Genomic DNA, 16,203 nt, shown 5'->3' on the forward strand with positions numbered 1-16,203 from the left:
AGGTATAGTCTTTTCTATATATAAAAGTCACAATAATAGGAATCTCAATACGTGGCATAAAGTCCTCCATGTCGAAAAGGGAAAAAATAATTTTAACTTTCTCCGTCGAAAAATAAGTGTCAATTAAGAAATTCAAGACAAAAAATAGTATTTAAAAAAAAATTATATTCTCATACTCTGTCTTCATAAATAATGTTCAATTTCTTACTAAAATGACACTTACTTTGAGACGAAAAAGAGTACCTTACTAGGTAAGTCAGTAGGAAGTTTCCCATAACATTCCTCCTTCTGGAAGTGTTGAATTACTTTGCATATTTCTTCTATTCATATATTCAAACAAGAAAGACTCGATACATACGTAAATGTATAAAAATAGTTGTGGTATGAGAAAAAATAGAAGTGACAACATATATACTCTATAATATTGTTGTGTAATTATAGCATTACGTGTAAGGAACATTCATGGTCAACAACAATTAATTAAATTCTTTCCTCCCTAAACAAGAAATCAAGAAATAGAAAAGATAGAAAATTAAATACAATTTTTATCCTATATAGGTAGAAACTTATCATCATTTACAATTTAAATTTTGCTAATCTACTGTTCTCTCCATCTCAATCGATGTTATTTTAAGTAAATTTATTATGAAAAAAAAGTGATATTTTTAAACTTTTCACTTTATTCTACAATTACAAAAACATTAGGACTTAGCATACGTTAAGATCATTAATTTAAAAGTTTTCATTTATTTTCTAAACTTTACGTCTATTCAAATTACATTGCAACAATTAAAACGGAGTGAAATCATGTTATTGTAGTAAGTTAAAGTTGCTTTACATTTTTCTATTGTCAAATTTGCCCTTGAAGTTACGATTGCCTTTTTATTACGTTGGTGGTCATATTTGCACCATTGAAGTCAAATAATTATGTAAATTTAAGATACTTCTTTATATGACATGTGAATGTGTGGTATCAATTGTTAGAAAAAAAACACAAAAAGAAAAAAAAACGAGTACGAAGGAAGGAGAGGGGAAAAAGAGGTAGGAAGTTTTTCTGGAGAAATATTTGACTAACTTAGAAAGATACGTAACAAAAGAAACCGAGAGGATGAAAACAAAAATGTCTATAATTTTAATGTGCTTGAAGCATTAGTTTTATTTCATGTTACATATTTTTCTTTTCAACAGTTAATTTAAATAATGTCACATAAATTGAAAGTATATCGAGAGTACATGATATATATTATGAATGGCCTAAATTGATCCACTTGTGGCAACTTCAGTAATGGCGAGTTCCGTGCATTTGTATGGCCGGTTATTAAATGCTGCTAATTCTCATGTCCACGCCTATTTCCCATTGACTTTAATAAGCCCTACAAATAAATTCCTAACATTAATTTAATATTTGTATTAAAGCTCAATTGTATTTAAATTTGCGTTGTATAAGACCTTATTTGAAGGAAAGCATGACTATATCTTAAGTTGTTTTTCCACGCTTTATTTATTTATTCAAAGTATAACTTACAGAAATTATATACATTTGGGAGCTAATTACGTTCTATCCCGAAAGTTTTTTCAATTACAAATTTTTTGAAATTGTCATTGCTCTCGGATACATGACTTGGTTGTACGATACTTTGCAAATGATACATTACTTAATGAGAAGGGTGTATCCTAGAGGAGATAGGGATGTATCCTAGAGGGAATAAGGATGTATTCGAGGAGGATAAAGATGTGTCAGAGAGGATGAAGATGTATTCGAGAGGAGATTTTTATAATTTTTTTAAATGGTATGAAATTTTAAAGATTATAATATCTTAGATGGTGTATTTGACTATTTGTATAACTTTTTCTAATTCGAAGCCCTACTACTCCTAGTAGTACTATAATTTACACTATTTCACCAGAAATTAAATGCAAGATTTCTAGAAACTCATTTTCTAAAATCCTTTTATATTATTGAAAACAAATAGTAAGAAACAAAAATGTACTAAGTATTTCAAAAAACTGACCAAGCTACTACATTTTGATGTTGAAATGTATGGGCCCAAGCACACATGGGTTGAGTGTATTTTTTTCTAATTAATCAACAAGACGAGAGTCAAGTCCTTGTAAACTTTATATTGGAAATGACAATTAAACAACTTGTAATACCACTCTTACCCTAAACTTGTTAATCACGTTTAGATTTTTTTGGCAAATTTAGAAAAGGATAACACATAAACAAAAAGTCAATGATAGAATTAGTGTGGACCCTTATATGGAATAAGAAATTATGAAAAAAGAAAGATGCACATAAATCTTTTAGTACCATCAAAGGTTGTTGGGAGAGTCGGATTTTTAAAAAAATCGCTTACACTTTGTTTGAATGGTTGTTACATAGTGTTTCATAATGTATTGTATTGTATTATATTGTATAATTTTAATGAATATAATGTTCGGATAGACTGTATCGTTCTTCGTTGTTACATGATGACTTACGTCAAAATTTGAATGAAAAAAATATTAAGGTAACAACGCAACCACACCAAGTCGATTGTTACATAAAATGAGACATTTTGTCATTATATAACGAAGGATTTAAATTATAATACAAACAATTAAAACAAACAGTGTATTTAAACTAACAATACAATACAACATATAACAACCATCCAAACAAGATGTAACCGAAGAATTTCTTCATATAAATATAGGATTTGAGTCAAAGCTATTGCATACTGTCGAATGTAATTTATATGGTGGCCGGCTCCTCACTTGGTTATGTATGGTGGTGTAATAAGTGCGTACCATGTACCCCTCGCTCCCTCCATCTTTCACAAAATTCTCGAATTTAAGGTCTAAAAATGAATTCAACAAAAAATTATATTGTTTACGTATATATGATTAAAATTATTCTTTATATATATAGTAGATATCAAATTCTATTCAAACTTTTAATCATATAATGAGATTTTCTAGCGTGAATCTAAATCAGTTACATCAAAAGAGAAGAAGAATTGATAATGAAAATGAGTCATGTCCTTTAAATCAATTCTTAATAAATAATCAATTTAAATGAAGAGTTCGATTAATTTGGTGTAGTGGGAGGCCTTAAATGTGGTCCCAAACCTTAACTTCTCCAACGACCCTATTTAATATTTACTCAATAACGTACAACTACAAGAATTATACGAACATTTAATTTAATTAATCAATTCTTAATACTAATATGCTCTCTCCAAATAAACTTTGTCAACTACAATTAGAAAATAATAATGTACTAAAACTTAATCATCACTTCGTTTCTTTTTGTATGTCATTCTTACTATAAATTGTTGGTCTATAATGGAGTACTTGTCATTTCATAAAATCAATGTATAAATTACAATACTTTTTCTTTTATACCCTTGATATTTAATTAGTCTTGAAAATAAATATTTGAGCAACCTAGAAAAATTAATAGTAATTAATGTTCATTGTAATTACTTTATACATCGATTAATTACTCTCACAATTGCATTACCATATAAAATCTGAGTTTGAAAAAGAAATCCCAACAAACAAATTAAAAATAAAAGATGAATTTATTTATTAGTTATTGAAAAATTGACTTAAAAAAAATCATTAAATAAGGATAGAACTGTAAACTTACTTAATTTCTTAATGTAAGAGAAATCTAAAAGATGACATATAAAAATGAACGGAGAGAGTAATACTTCTGAACTACTCAAAAACCAAATAAAGAAATTGATCAACTCCCTTTGGTTCAAATATTTGTGTCTCTAGCAAACTAAATTTATTTCAGAATATTTGATGTCTAAAACTATTAAGTATATGTTTTCTCAAATTTATCCCCAGACCCCACTTAGTGGGATTTCACTGGGTATGTTATTGTTGTGTTTTCTCAAATTTATCATCTTTGTTCCAATTGGTATATAATTAAGTAAGATGTTTAATCAATGAAGAATTTTCTAAAGATACGTTTGAAAATAATTATTTATATTTTAGTGGGATAAAATTACTACAAATTAATTTTATCGAGTTCAAATATCAGAAGAATAAGATTATTAGATGACAAATGACACCTTACATGACGTAGATTTATGTAGCAAATAAAAAAAATACGATTATTCTTAAATTCTAGGTAGGATTTTATACCTTGTAAGTTGTAAATAAATATCCTACAGAAAGAGACCTACTTTTTGTTTTGTTTTTATCTTTCTGGCCAAAATTTTAAATTTTATACGAAAGTTCAGTACATACTACATATCATGTAGGGGTGTGTACTATTCGGATTAAATCGAATAATCAAATCAAATCAAATTTTTATTTGGATTGGTTTTTTGGTTTTTTGGTTTTTCGGATTGATTTTGGATTTAATAAATTACTTTGTTTGGTTTTTTGGTTTGGTTTCGGATTTTCAAAAATAAAAACCGAAAAACCGAAGTGTATATATATATAATGTTTGGGTTTAGAATTAAGTTGGAGTTAACCACTTTTGTCCCTTTTGGTTATTGCCTTTCATGATGATTACATTTATATTTTATGTTTGAATTACATCTATAGTAGGTATACTTATAAGTATTGTATTTTAAGTTTTACTTATGATTTATATTAGAAAGTATATTTAAGAGATTAAATATTATTACTTTGGTTATGTTATTAATTATTGACATAACCGAATAACCAAACCGAAAAAAGCCGAACCGAATAGAGGAAAACCAAACCAAACCAAATTTATTTTGGATCAGACTGGGTTACACTTTTACAAAATCAAAAACCGAAAAATCCAAACCGAATAGTGCAAAACCAAATGCACACCCCTAATATCATGTGCAAGAAAAAAGGGGGAAAAAACATTGTAGAGTAATACGGATCCGGCTCCTCTCCATTTTTATTCTCTCTATTTTTCCCAAGTTGTTGCTTAGATGTGAGACACATGGCATAGATAAAAATTAATGACTAAGATTTAATTAATTAAAATAAAATTCTAATTATGATTTAGATAATTAATATTTCATAAGAAAAATAATAATAACATAATCATAAGTCATAACAATATAATATCTTGTCCATAAATATATTATAAAAACTTTTCTCTTTTCTTTTTATTTTCCTACACGAGTATTTATCTTCCGTTTTTTTTAAAAAAAAACTAAGTGTTAGATAGCAAATTTGATTTTTCTCTTTAAAACTAGTTTACATATAATTAATAGCAAAAATAATATCACGGAAAAAAAATTAGAAAAAGAAATTATTTTATAATATATTTATGGACAAAAAGACAAGATAATACTAGAAAGAAAAAGATTAGAAAAAAGGAATTTTTTTAATAATATATTTATGGACAAGATAATATATTGTTATGATTGTGTTATTGTCATTTTTCTTATTAAATATTAATTATCTAAATTATAATTAGAATCTTATTTTAATTCAATTAAATCTTAACCGTTAATTTTTATCTATGCCATGGCCCATGTGTCTCACATTCAAGCAAGAACTTGGGAAAAATGAAGGAAGAGAAATGGAGAGGAGCCCGATCCTAGTTATACATAGTCATTTTCTTAAATTTGTTAAAATATGAGTATTATTTAAACAATCAAATTAAGTTATATTCTAATCGAACGAACAACAACAACATACAAGTAAAAATCCACAAGTGGGACATGAAAAAAGACAAAATGTACACAAATTATATTAGATACAATATTTCAATTAAATACTTTAAGATCAAATTTGAAAGAAAAAAATTTGCAAGTATTTTCATAGTTTAAGAATCTGGTTAGGTATGCATTTGATTTTCAATCAAAGTTCTATAAAAAAGTTAATAATACAAACATAATAATAGAAATTAGTAAATGTTTTTTCTTGTAAATATTAGGGATGGACCATATTAGACCACACATAAAATAATAATATAAAAAATTCAAAATTATGATTAACATTAGTCTAGTACTTTTGCACGGAAAACGAAATACCAACCCCCACCCAAAGAAATATATGTTCAATTTTATATTGGAATTATTTAAAAGGTATCAAAGAAAAAAATGTTTGTGTTATGGTTTTGAAACCTTTAATTTTCCTTTTAATTTTTCATTAATTAGTTTTAAAGAAGGAAAAGAAGCCATTCTTTTTCCTAATTTGACATGGTTTATACAAAATTGAGTTTAATTTTCATATTTCTTTTTTAATTTTCTCTTTGGACTTCCTACTTTAATTAGGATAGTGAAAACCTGAAACTCTATAAATTAAGCCCTTCAAACCTCCGAGACATTATAATCATTCAAATCTCCTTTCAATAATATTCTCAACAAAATAAATTAACATCTCTTAATCAAATATATTTTTTACTATCATGACTTGTTCAACAAAGTTCTTAATTCTAAAGACTTGTGATGGCAAGGAATTTGTACTCGACGAGGCGGTAGCCGTGAGGTCACAAGCCGTCAAGAACATGGTGGAAGACGATTGTGTTTCAAATGTCATTCCCTTGCCTAATGTCCATAGCAAAATAATGACCAAAGTGATTGAATACTGGAAGAAACATTCAGAAGAAGGCATCTCGAAAGACATGTTGATGGATTTTGACAAGAATTTCGTGAAGGTGGATCACTCGATTTTGCATGATCTTATCTTAGCTGCTAATTTTCTTAACGATAAGGAGATGCTGGATGCAATGTGTCAAGAAGTTGCGGATAGAATCAAAGGTAAATCTCCAGAGAAAATACGTGAAGAATTTAACATCAAGAATGATTTTACTCCAGAGCAAGAGGACGAAATCCGTAAAGAGAATGCTTGGGCTTTTGAATAATTTTATAACACTACTGTTATTTTTGATTTTTCTTTTTTTTAGTTTTACCATTAGAACGGTCTAGTTAGCTATATCCTATTTTATGTGTCTACTTTTATAAAAAAGATATTCATTTTTTTACAAATTTTAAAGTAATTTATTACTTTATTTCTAATATATTCTTATTGTTAACAATAACTATTTATAAAATTTTAAATTTATTAGTATATTAAAAAATGACAAGGTAATTTTTCATATTAGTGATTGTCTTTTTAAGAGTGTGTCAAGGCAATAATAACAAGTTATAGTAGGATCGGAGATAATTGAGATTCCTTTTATGCTTAATCAAAAGGTCTCAAATTTAAGTCCTAAAAAAGAAATCCACTAAAAGCATTGTCCATAAAAATAAGTTCTATAATAAACGTTTTTAAATTTTATCGAGCTTCAATATCGATACCGACTCCGTAACAAAAGAGGAAAAAGATAGTTAGTTATTGAGTTCCTATTCTGATTAATAGAGTCATGTGGGGCAATTTGTCAGAAAAACCAATCATCTTCGATGTGTTGCTTAGTGCCACGTATGAAAAAGAGGGAACAAACCCCATTCAAAATTCTCTACTAATCTTTGTTTTGTTTGGTTTATTCTTAATTTAATTTAATTTAAGTAGGATTGATTAAATTATGATTTTATCTTATAATAACGACAAAAAAGTGAAAAAAATTTTAAAAAATATTTTTTGTACCCTGTTTTTGATGAAATGGTTCTATACAATCCTTTGTAATGGAAATAAAAATATTTTGGAAAATTTGATATAGAAGTCAAAATAATTTTTATTTTAATAATGATTCACAAAATTGGTTTATTTTTTTCGTGAGGATTTATTATATTTTTTACGAAGAAGGGTGATTTTTAGTCACGGTTCTAAACTTCTAATATTTATATAAGAGCATGATTTTTTTCCCTTTTCATAAACTCCATTTTTCTAATCGTGTTTGAAAAAAATTCACTTCATTGAGTCAATCACATAATTTATTTATTTTTAGCTGTTATCATATACTCCCTCCATTACATATTAATTTAATTTTTGAGGTGTTTCACACCCTATAAGAAAAATAGATTAAGACATAAATTGAACATAGTTTTTCATTTTTATCCTTATTAATTATTATCAAATTTATGATTAAAATATCTAACTATTAATTAATCACTAATTCCAATACTAACTAATGAATGGTAAAATTGGAAGAACACTCTAAAAATAGTCTTGAAAACGAAATAATTAAGTTAATTTGAAAAATGAAAAATGCCTCAAAAATTAAATTAATATGGAATGGAAAGAGTATTAAATAGCGTGCAAATCTTTAATGTTAGTAGAGTATGTACTTGCTACCTGTTTTGTTGCCATAAATGCAAATTTCACATACACATAATATTTTTTAAAAACATTGTGAAATAAAGCAAACGTTTCTAGTTGATAGATTTTTATAACACTTCAAATCTGTATGAGATTTTCAAAATTATTAACTCAAAAATTTGCTATTTTTAACATGAGTAACAAGTACAAGCAAGAAAAAGAATTACTATTAAAAATCTAATTAAAATAAGTATTTTTTATCACATAGCGGAGGAAAAAAGCCAAGACAAGTCGTGACATGAATAAAATGTGAATTTTTCACCCTAACTCAGAAAAAACGAAAAACTCACCTAATAAACTGACCTTGAAACTTGATCCAATTTATTTTAATCACGATTTTTTAAAATTATATATAATTTATGAATCATACGTTTAACATGCAAATGTACAAAGTTGATCAAAATATTAATACATAATTACATACCTAATCTTCTTTTTTTAGATAACCAACCTCACTAAGACTTAGTCGTCATGGTAAAAAGATATTTTTGTATAAAACTTTAGAAGAATGATAGGTAAATATCCTTTTCAATACAGTTACAATTAATTAAAATACGAAAAAAGTGAAAACATCTTAAATACATATATACATATTTCATTTAAAAATAAAAATTCAAAGAATGATTTAAAAGTAGTTGTAAATGGCATGTCGTAGTCGAAACTCAGAAACATAAATTTGTTATGATATATTCATAAAAAATAATTTTAATACTTTATTATATATACAATGTAATTTTATAACGGAAGTGTTACGGATGATTTCGTGTACATATACCTACATTTGTTATTTTCTGAAATAATACTAAAACTAGTTTGAATCTTCAGAAGGAGTCTATTTTTTGGACTAAACCCAAAATCCCCTCTTCTCTCTGTCACTTTCTCTCTCTTCTTCTTCTTCTCTCTCTCCTACATTGTACATTGCGATCTCTGCAACTCCCAAGCTATTTTCGTCTTCTCTGTGTAGCTTGACTATCTGGGTCTGCGTCTGTTTCCTCTTTGGTGTTTTGTTGACTTCAGGTGACTCTTTTTTCTCATTGTATTTATCATCAAAGAAGAAATGTATTTTCCACTCAACCCTTTTGTTTTTTGCTTCAGTTTTTGGTTTGTTTAGAATCAGTTGATGAATTGGTTAACAAGTATGGTGGATTTTGGTTTGTCGGTTAATTTACTGTGTTTGTTATGTTAATGCGGTTGATTAGCTGCAGCTTAGCTGAAATTTAATGTGATTTTCGTCTTTTTTCTCGTCATTTCTTCTTAATTTTTTATTTACCGTTTTATGGGGAAGAAGGGGATTTTTGGAGCCAAATTGGGGTTTCATCGTTTCAATTTTGATATCTTGTTTTTTGGGTTGGTCAACTTTAATTAGTTGTGATTTGGGTAAGAAGCTAAATCTGCGGTGATTTGAGTTTCTTGTAGATATGCTTCTGGTGGGGTTTTCCCCCAATTTACTTAAGTTGACTAAAATGTCGTTCAAATTTTTTGTGAGTAATTGGATGGGTCTTAAACAATTAATACATCCATGTTATTTGTCTAGGAGGGATGTTTTTTTGTTGAATCATAGTGTCGCATTCTGCTGAGATTAATTTGTGCTTTCGATTTTTCAACCTTTGAGCTGTGGGCTTGGCCTGTGGATTTCTTGTTTGAACATGTGTATTGTCTAATTTATGAGAATCATTTTTTTCGATTGACAGTTCAAACTGCACGGTGTTGAAGGGAGGCTGATCCACAATCCAGTTGAGCAGGATATTGTGCATGAGGGTGCCCTTTAATTGTCCTGGTGAAAGAAATTGATAAGAATATTTTTTTGAACTATAATGTGGGTGTATGATTGATTTTGGCTTTCGTTGGGAGGAAAAGAATGGCACGAGGTAGCAGCAAAAGGGCAAAGATCCAATGGAGCAATCTCTATACATTTGGTTGCTATCGTCCACGAACTGATGAGGAAGAGGGCCCCCATCGGCTAGGGGCTGGGTTTTCTAGAGTAGTTCATTGCAACCAGTCCCATCTCCATGAAAAGAAACCTTTTAAGTACCGCACAAACTACATATCTACCACTAAGTATAATTTCATCACATTTCTACCCAAGGCTACATTTGAGCAATTCAGACGTGTTGCTAACTTGTATTTCCTCCTTGCTGCAATTCTGTCAGCCACAACAAATCTTTCTCCATTCTCATCTGTCAGTATGATAGCTCCTTTGGTCTTTGTTGTTGGGTTGAGCATGGCGAAGGAGGCATTGGAAGACTCGCGGCGGTTCATACAAGATATGAAGGTCAATCTGCGAAAAGCTCGTCTACGTAAGGAAGGTGGTGTGTTTGGTCTAAGGCCATGGATGAAGATTCGTGTCGGAGACATTGTGAAGGTGGAAAAGGACCAATTTTTTCCCGCTGATTTACTTCTTCTATCATCGAGTTATCAAGATGGAATTTGTTATGTGGAAACTATGAACTTAGATGGGGAGACAAACTTGAAGGTAAAAAGAGCTTTGGAGGTTACCCTACCATTGGATGATAATGAGTCTTTCAAGGAATTCAGGGCTACCATAAAATGTGAAGATCCCAATCCTAACCTTTACACTTTTGTGGGGAACCTTGAATATGATCGTCAAATTTATCCTCTTGATCCCACTCAGATTCTCCTCAGGGATTCAAAGCTCAGGAATACGGCATATATCTATGGAGTTGTTATATTTACTGGTCATGACAGCAAAGTTATGCAAAATTCTACAGAATCTCCCTCAAAAAGGAGTAGGATCGAACTTCAGATGGACAAGATAATTTACGTCCTCTTCACCCTCCTTGTCGTGATATCATTTATCAGTTCCATCGGCTTTGCCGTAAAAACAAGATTGAACATGCCAAGCTGGTGGTATATGCAGCCTATGGACAAGAACAATAACACAACTGATCCAAACAGGCCTGAGTTGTCAGCCATTTTCCATCTGATCACTGCACTAATATTATATGGCTATTTGATTCCTATTTCCCTCTATGTTTCTATTGAAGTAGTGAAGGTCCTACAGGCATTGTTCATAAACCAAGATATTAATATGTATGATGACGAGACAGGAACTCCTGCTCAAGCACGAACATCAAACTTAAATGAGGAGTTGGGGCAGGTTGATACCATCCTCTCAGATAAAACTGGCACTTTGACATGCAACCAAATGGACTTCCTAAAATGCTCCATTGCTGGTAGTGCATATGGGACACGGGCCAGTGATGTAGAACTTGCAGCCGCAAAGCAGATGGCAGAGGACCTTGGTGGGCAAGACCCTGACATTTCACGGAGACGGTCATCAGAAATTGAACTAGAGAGGGTCGTCACTTCTAAAGATGAGATCAGGCCTGCAATAAAGGGGTTCAGCTTTGAGGATAGCAGACTTATGAAGGGAAATTGGATGAAGGAACCAAATGCAGATGTCATCTTGCTATTCTTTAGGATACTCTCACTTTGTCATACTGCTATTCCTGAGTTAAATGAGGAGACTGGCAGGTACAATTTCGAAGCAGAGTCTCCTGATGAAGCAGCATTTCTTGTTGCAGCTAGGGAATTTGGCTTTGAGTTCTGTAAAAGAACTCAATCAAGAGTTTATATACGTGAGAAGTATCCTTCTTTTCAAGAGCCCACTGAAAGGTGAGACAAGGCCTCAAATTTTCCCAATTTTTTTCCAGAGCTGCATTACCTTTGTAGTATATTACCAACTTACTCTTGATCTTTTAACTCTAGGGAATTCAAAGTTCTCAATCTATTGGACTTCACCAGCAAGCGGAAGAGAATGTCTGTTATCATTCGAGATGAGAGCGGCCAGATTCTTCTATTGTGTAAAGGAGCAGACAGGTCTTTCTTTAGACATTTTCTAAAACTAGTCTCTATTATGTATCTATAGTCCTGTATTCCTTGAAGTTGTCTATTAAAGAGGTTATTATGCTTTTAAAGATGCTGCTAACATGCCTGTAAATTCCACTCCATTTTTCTAGTTATTACTCTCCATTTCCACCTCCCTCTCTCACCTCTTGTGCTGGGTGATTTTCTTCTAAATTTTTTGTTCCCGAAATTTTTATTTCCTAGCCCATCTTTTTCTTTTATTGGAGATGGAACCGGGGTTTGCTAAGTTTTGGGATTGCTGAATGCATGAAAATGAATTTCTAAGTTATGATTATCTCTTGGCTGGCTAATTGTTTAGTCACAGATGTGGCCTTCGGCGACCTTTCTGATGTAAATTTGTAGATGATATGCTGTTTTTTTGGATATGCAGCATCATCTATGAGAGATTAGCTAAGAATGGAAGGAGATTTGAGGAGGCTACCACAAAGCATTTGAATGAATATGGGGAAGCAGGGTTACGTACTCTCGTGCTTGCCTACAAAAAGCTGGATGAGACAGAGTACTCTGCGTGGAATGAAGAATTCACTAAAGCCAAAGCTTCAATCAGTGGTGATAGAGATGCCATGCTTGAATGTCTATCTGATATGATGGAAAAGGAATTGATCCTTATTGGTGCTACGGCTGTTGAGGATAAACTACAGAAGGGAGTATGTACATTATGTTCCTCAAGAATCCAAACTAAGTTTTCTAATAGTATCCCTTTTTGACTATTCCACATCTGTCCCTTTTCATCAGGTTCCTCAGTGTATTGATAAACTGGCGCAAGCTGGTCTCAAGATCTGGGTTCTGACAGGTGACAAGATGGAAACAGCCATCAACATAGGGTCTGTCTCTTATTCATAGATATATCTTGTACCATCTCATTCATACTTGTTTAGTCATTGGATTTAAGCTGGTAAAATAACACTCCTGTTTCCACGCAGGTACGCATGTAGTCTACTTCGGCATGGGATGAGACAAATATGCATAACGGCAATGAATGCAGACTCAGTGGAAAGAAGCTCTGAACAGGTAGGTTACTATAAAACAAGTTTTTTGAGTTGTTACTTGTATTATTATTCATGCCGTCTCAATTGCTCTCTTTCACTAATCAGGCTATAAGGGAGAACATTTTGATGCAAATCACAAATGCTTCTCAAATGATCAAGCTTGAAAAGGACCCACATGCTGCATTTGCCTTGATTATTGATGGGAAAACTCTTACGTATGCTTTGGCGTATGATATGAAACATCATTTTTTGAATTTAGCAGTCAGCTGTGCATCTGTCATTTGCTGTCGTGTCTCTCCTAAGCAGAAGGCCTTGGTAAGCTATGTGAAATCCATCAACCTTTTCTAGTCTAACCCAATTGTTCATTCATGAAATTGGTCATATTTACATTAATTTGTATTCGATTTGGTCACAGGTTACTAGGTTAGTAAAGGAAGGAACTGGAAAAACCACATTAGCAATTGGTGATGGTGCAAATGATGTTGGGATGATCCAAGAAGCGGACATTGGAGTTGGCATTAGCGGTGCAGAAGGAATGCAGGTTGGTGATACATCTAGCTGGCGTTTTGGTGTTCTTAATATACTAAAAGAATTTTTACATTTTCCTTCGGACAATAACTTTTTCAATACTGCATTTTAGAAATTTGTCAGGGAAATACAGTCAAAGGGGTGCAACACATGTACATTAAAGTTTACAGACTGACTTGAAACAATATGAACTTTTAAATACCGTGAACCCAAGATAACCAGATTCAACTTCCTTGTGCAATTTTGTTCAATTTTACAATTTCTTTTGGGACTAAGACTATAATGCATTTGTATTTTATTTTATTTTTTGGAATTTGTTTATGTGATTAGGGCTTATAGCTGACTGTTTGATAATGTCACAAGATCACTTAAAACCTAAGCAGCAACTAAACCTCAGGCCTAATTAGGCAAAACTGATTTTCTAGAGACTTCGGGAAACCACTACTCTTCTCATTGATTTGTAGAAAAATAGTTGTGCAGAACCTTTTACCCGTTTAAATCATGCCAGAATGATCTGACATATACTAATTTGATATCACATTTTAAATGCTTCCAAAAGTTTGAGGACATTGAAATGTGATTTGATGACTGTTTCTTGGCCACAATCTCTCCACTGTCCGATCCATCTTATCAAAGTTGATAAACTATTTAGTGCGGGCACGGACACCTTCGATATTGACAAGAAAATAAAGTTGACCAGCGACTCAGCAAATTGCATCTGTGTTTTTGAGTAAATATGACCAACTTAAGCACTACCAACTTAAAATAATCTGGAAAATCTTCTCTAATTTGGTAATATGACCCTAAATCCATCAGCTCAAGTAAAACATTGCTTTTGTTCTTGGAGTCTGTAAGTCGGCTTACTTGATTATTAGCTTCTTGCAGGCTGTGATGGCTAGTGACTTTGCTATTGCACAGTTTCGGTTCTTGGAGAGACTTCTTGTTGTACACGGGCATTGGTGCTACAAACGAATTGCTCAGATGGTAATTCCTCTTGATCTGTTTTATTTTATGATAGAAAATGGTCATGTTTTGGTTCATGGATGCTTGTCATGTTTCATCTAACTTACTGTGTTTTCTTCATGCAGATATGCTATTTCTTCTACAAAAATATAGCTTTTGGTCTCACACTCTTTTACTTCGAGGCTTTTGCGGGCTTTTCGGGCCAGTCTGTCTATGATGATTCATACATGATTCTGTTCAATGTGATTCTTACCTCACTGCCCGTGATCGCGCTTGGAGTATTCGAGCAGGATGTGCCTTCTGAAGTGTGCTTACAGGTGAGTCTACTCAGTTCCTTTTTCTTGGAGTTCCTAAAAGATCAGTTTGTAGAGTAACCTCATTGAATAATAGTAATTTAAACTGTAACGACGTATGCAGTTTCCAGCACTGTACCAGCAAGGGCCCAAAAACTTGTTCTTTGACTGGTATAGAATATTCGGTTGGCTTGGCAATGGTGTCTACACCTCTCTCATTGTTTTCTTCCTCAACATTATCATCTTCTATGATCAAGCCTTCCAGGCTGAAGGGCAGACTGCCGACCTGACTGCTATGGGCACTACGATGTTCACCTGCATTGTCTGGGCTGTCAACTGTCAGATTGCACTCACAATGAGTCATTTCACATGGATACAACATATTTTCATCTGGGGAAGTATTGCTAGTTGGTACCTGTTTCTTTTGATCTATGGTATGATAGCGCCAGATTATTCTAAATATGCCTTCAGAATCCTTGTGGAAGCTCTAGCTCCTGCTCCAGTCTACTGGTGTACCACCCTTTTAGTAATTGTTGTCTGCACCCTTCCCTACCTTGCACACATATCTTACCAAAGGTCATTCAATCCAATGGATCATCACATTATTCAAGAAATCATATATTACAAGAAAGACGTTAAAGATCATCATATGTGGAAGAGAGAACGGTCTAAAGCAAGACAGAGTACGAACATTGGGTTCACAGCAAGAGTAGATGCAAAAATTAGACAGTTGAGAGGGAGGCTGCACAAAAAGTATACCTCAATGGGTACCCAAATTGAATTAACACAACCATAGCTGTGCATTACTGATTTTTTCCTTTCTTTAGGGATTCTCTCCCCTTTTGATCACATAAGAATGTAGGGTTTTTGCCATTTGCAATTCTTTTGCTGGCCCTTTTTTTGACTTGTTTTTGTAAAATCATTGTCTAGTGTAGGTCATTCGTTTGTTCCAAAGTTAGTGTGCTCACTGTATTGTACAATACTCATATGATTCAAGTACAGCTTGGGAAAGTAGCCAAATACATCATAGTCTTTTATTGTTCACAAAACTGTTTGCTTTGTATATACTCTTATTCACACAACTTATGGATATTGATAATGATACACCTTGAAAATACTATATTATAGATCATATTTCATTTCTTTCTTATTTTTAGTTGGACCAACCTTATTCTTGGTTTCTTTAATTATTGTGATCATAACAATAATGTCTTCTTTTAGGTCTACCAAACATACTGTGTATATAATCAATCAGCTCCTAACCTATATCTTAGATAATTAGTTGAGCTTACCTCATTGACTAAGCTTGCAGTGTGATTGTGACACTGAAATTTGGTTTTGTTGGCCAGTAC

General features: G+C 31.9%; 2 protein-coding genes across 2 annotated transcripts; both read left to right on the forward strand.

Moving 5' to 3' along the window:
* Window positions 1–6,340: 6,340 nt before the first annotated feature.
* On the forward strand, window positions 6,341–6,796 carry LOC125874276 (SKP1-like protein 1A). The gene has a single exon (XM_049555129.1). It carries the CDS (start codon window positions 6,341–6,343, stop codon window positions 6,794–6,796), a length of 456 nt encoding a protein of 151 aa, XP_049411086.1.
* Window positions 6,797–8,994: 2,198 nt separating this feature from the next.
* LOC125874994 (phospholipid-transporting ATPase 6-like) lies at window positions 8,995–15,971 on the forward strand. Its single transcript, XM_049556043.1, has 11 exons — window positions 8,995–9,207; window positions 9,882–11,826; window positions 11,920–12,030; window positions 12,449–12,725; window positions 12,814–12,902; window positions 13,002–13,089; window positions 13,173–13,382; window positions 13,483–13,608; window positions 14,481–14,579; window positions 14,684–14,875; window positions 14,976–15,971. The coding sequence occupies exons 2-11, from the start codon at window positions 10,049–10,051 to the stop codon at window positions 15,645–15,647; spliced, it is 3,642 nt and encodes a 1,213-aa protein (XP_049412000.1). The 5' UTR covers window positions 8,995–9,207; window positions 9,882–10,048; the 3' UTR covers window positions 15,648–15,971.
* The last annotated feature ends 232 nt before the right edge of the window (window positions 15,972–16,203 follow it).

The sequence above is a fragment of the Solanum stenotomum genome, chromosome 8 (genome assembly GCF_019186545.1).
Source record: "Solanum stenotomum isolate F172 chromosome 8, ASM1918654v1, whole genome shotgun sequence".
Taxonomy (NCBI): domain Eukaryota; kingdom Viridiplantae; phylum Streptophyta; class Magnoliopsida; order Solanales; family Solanaceae; genus Solanum; species Solanum stenotomum.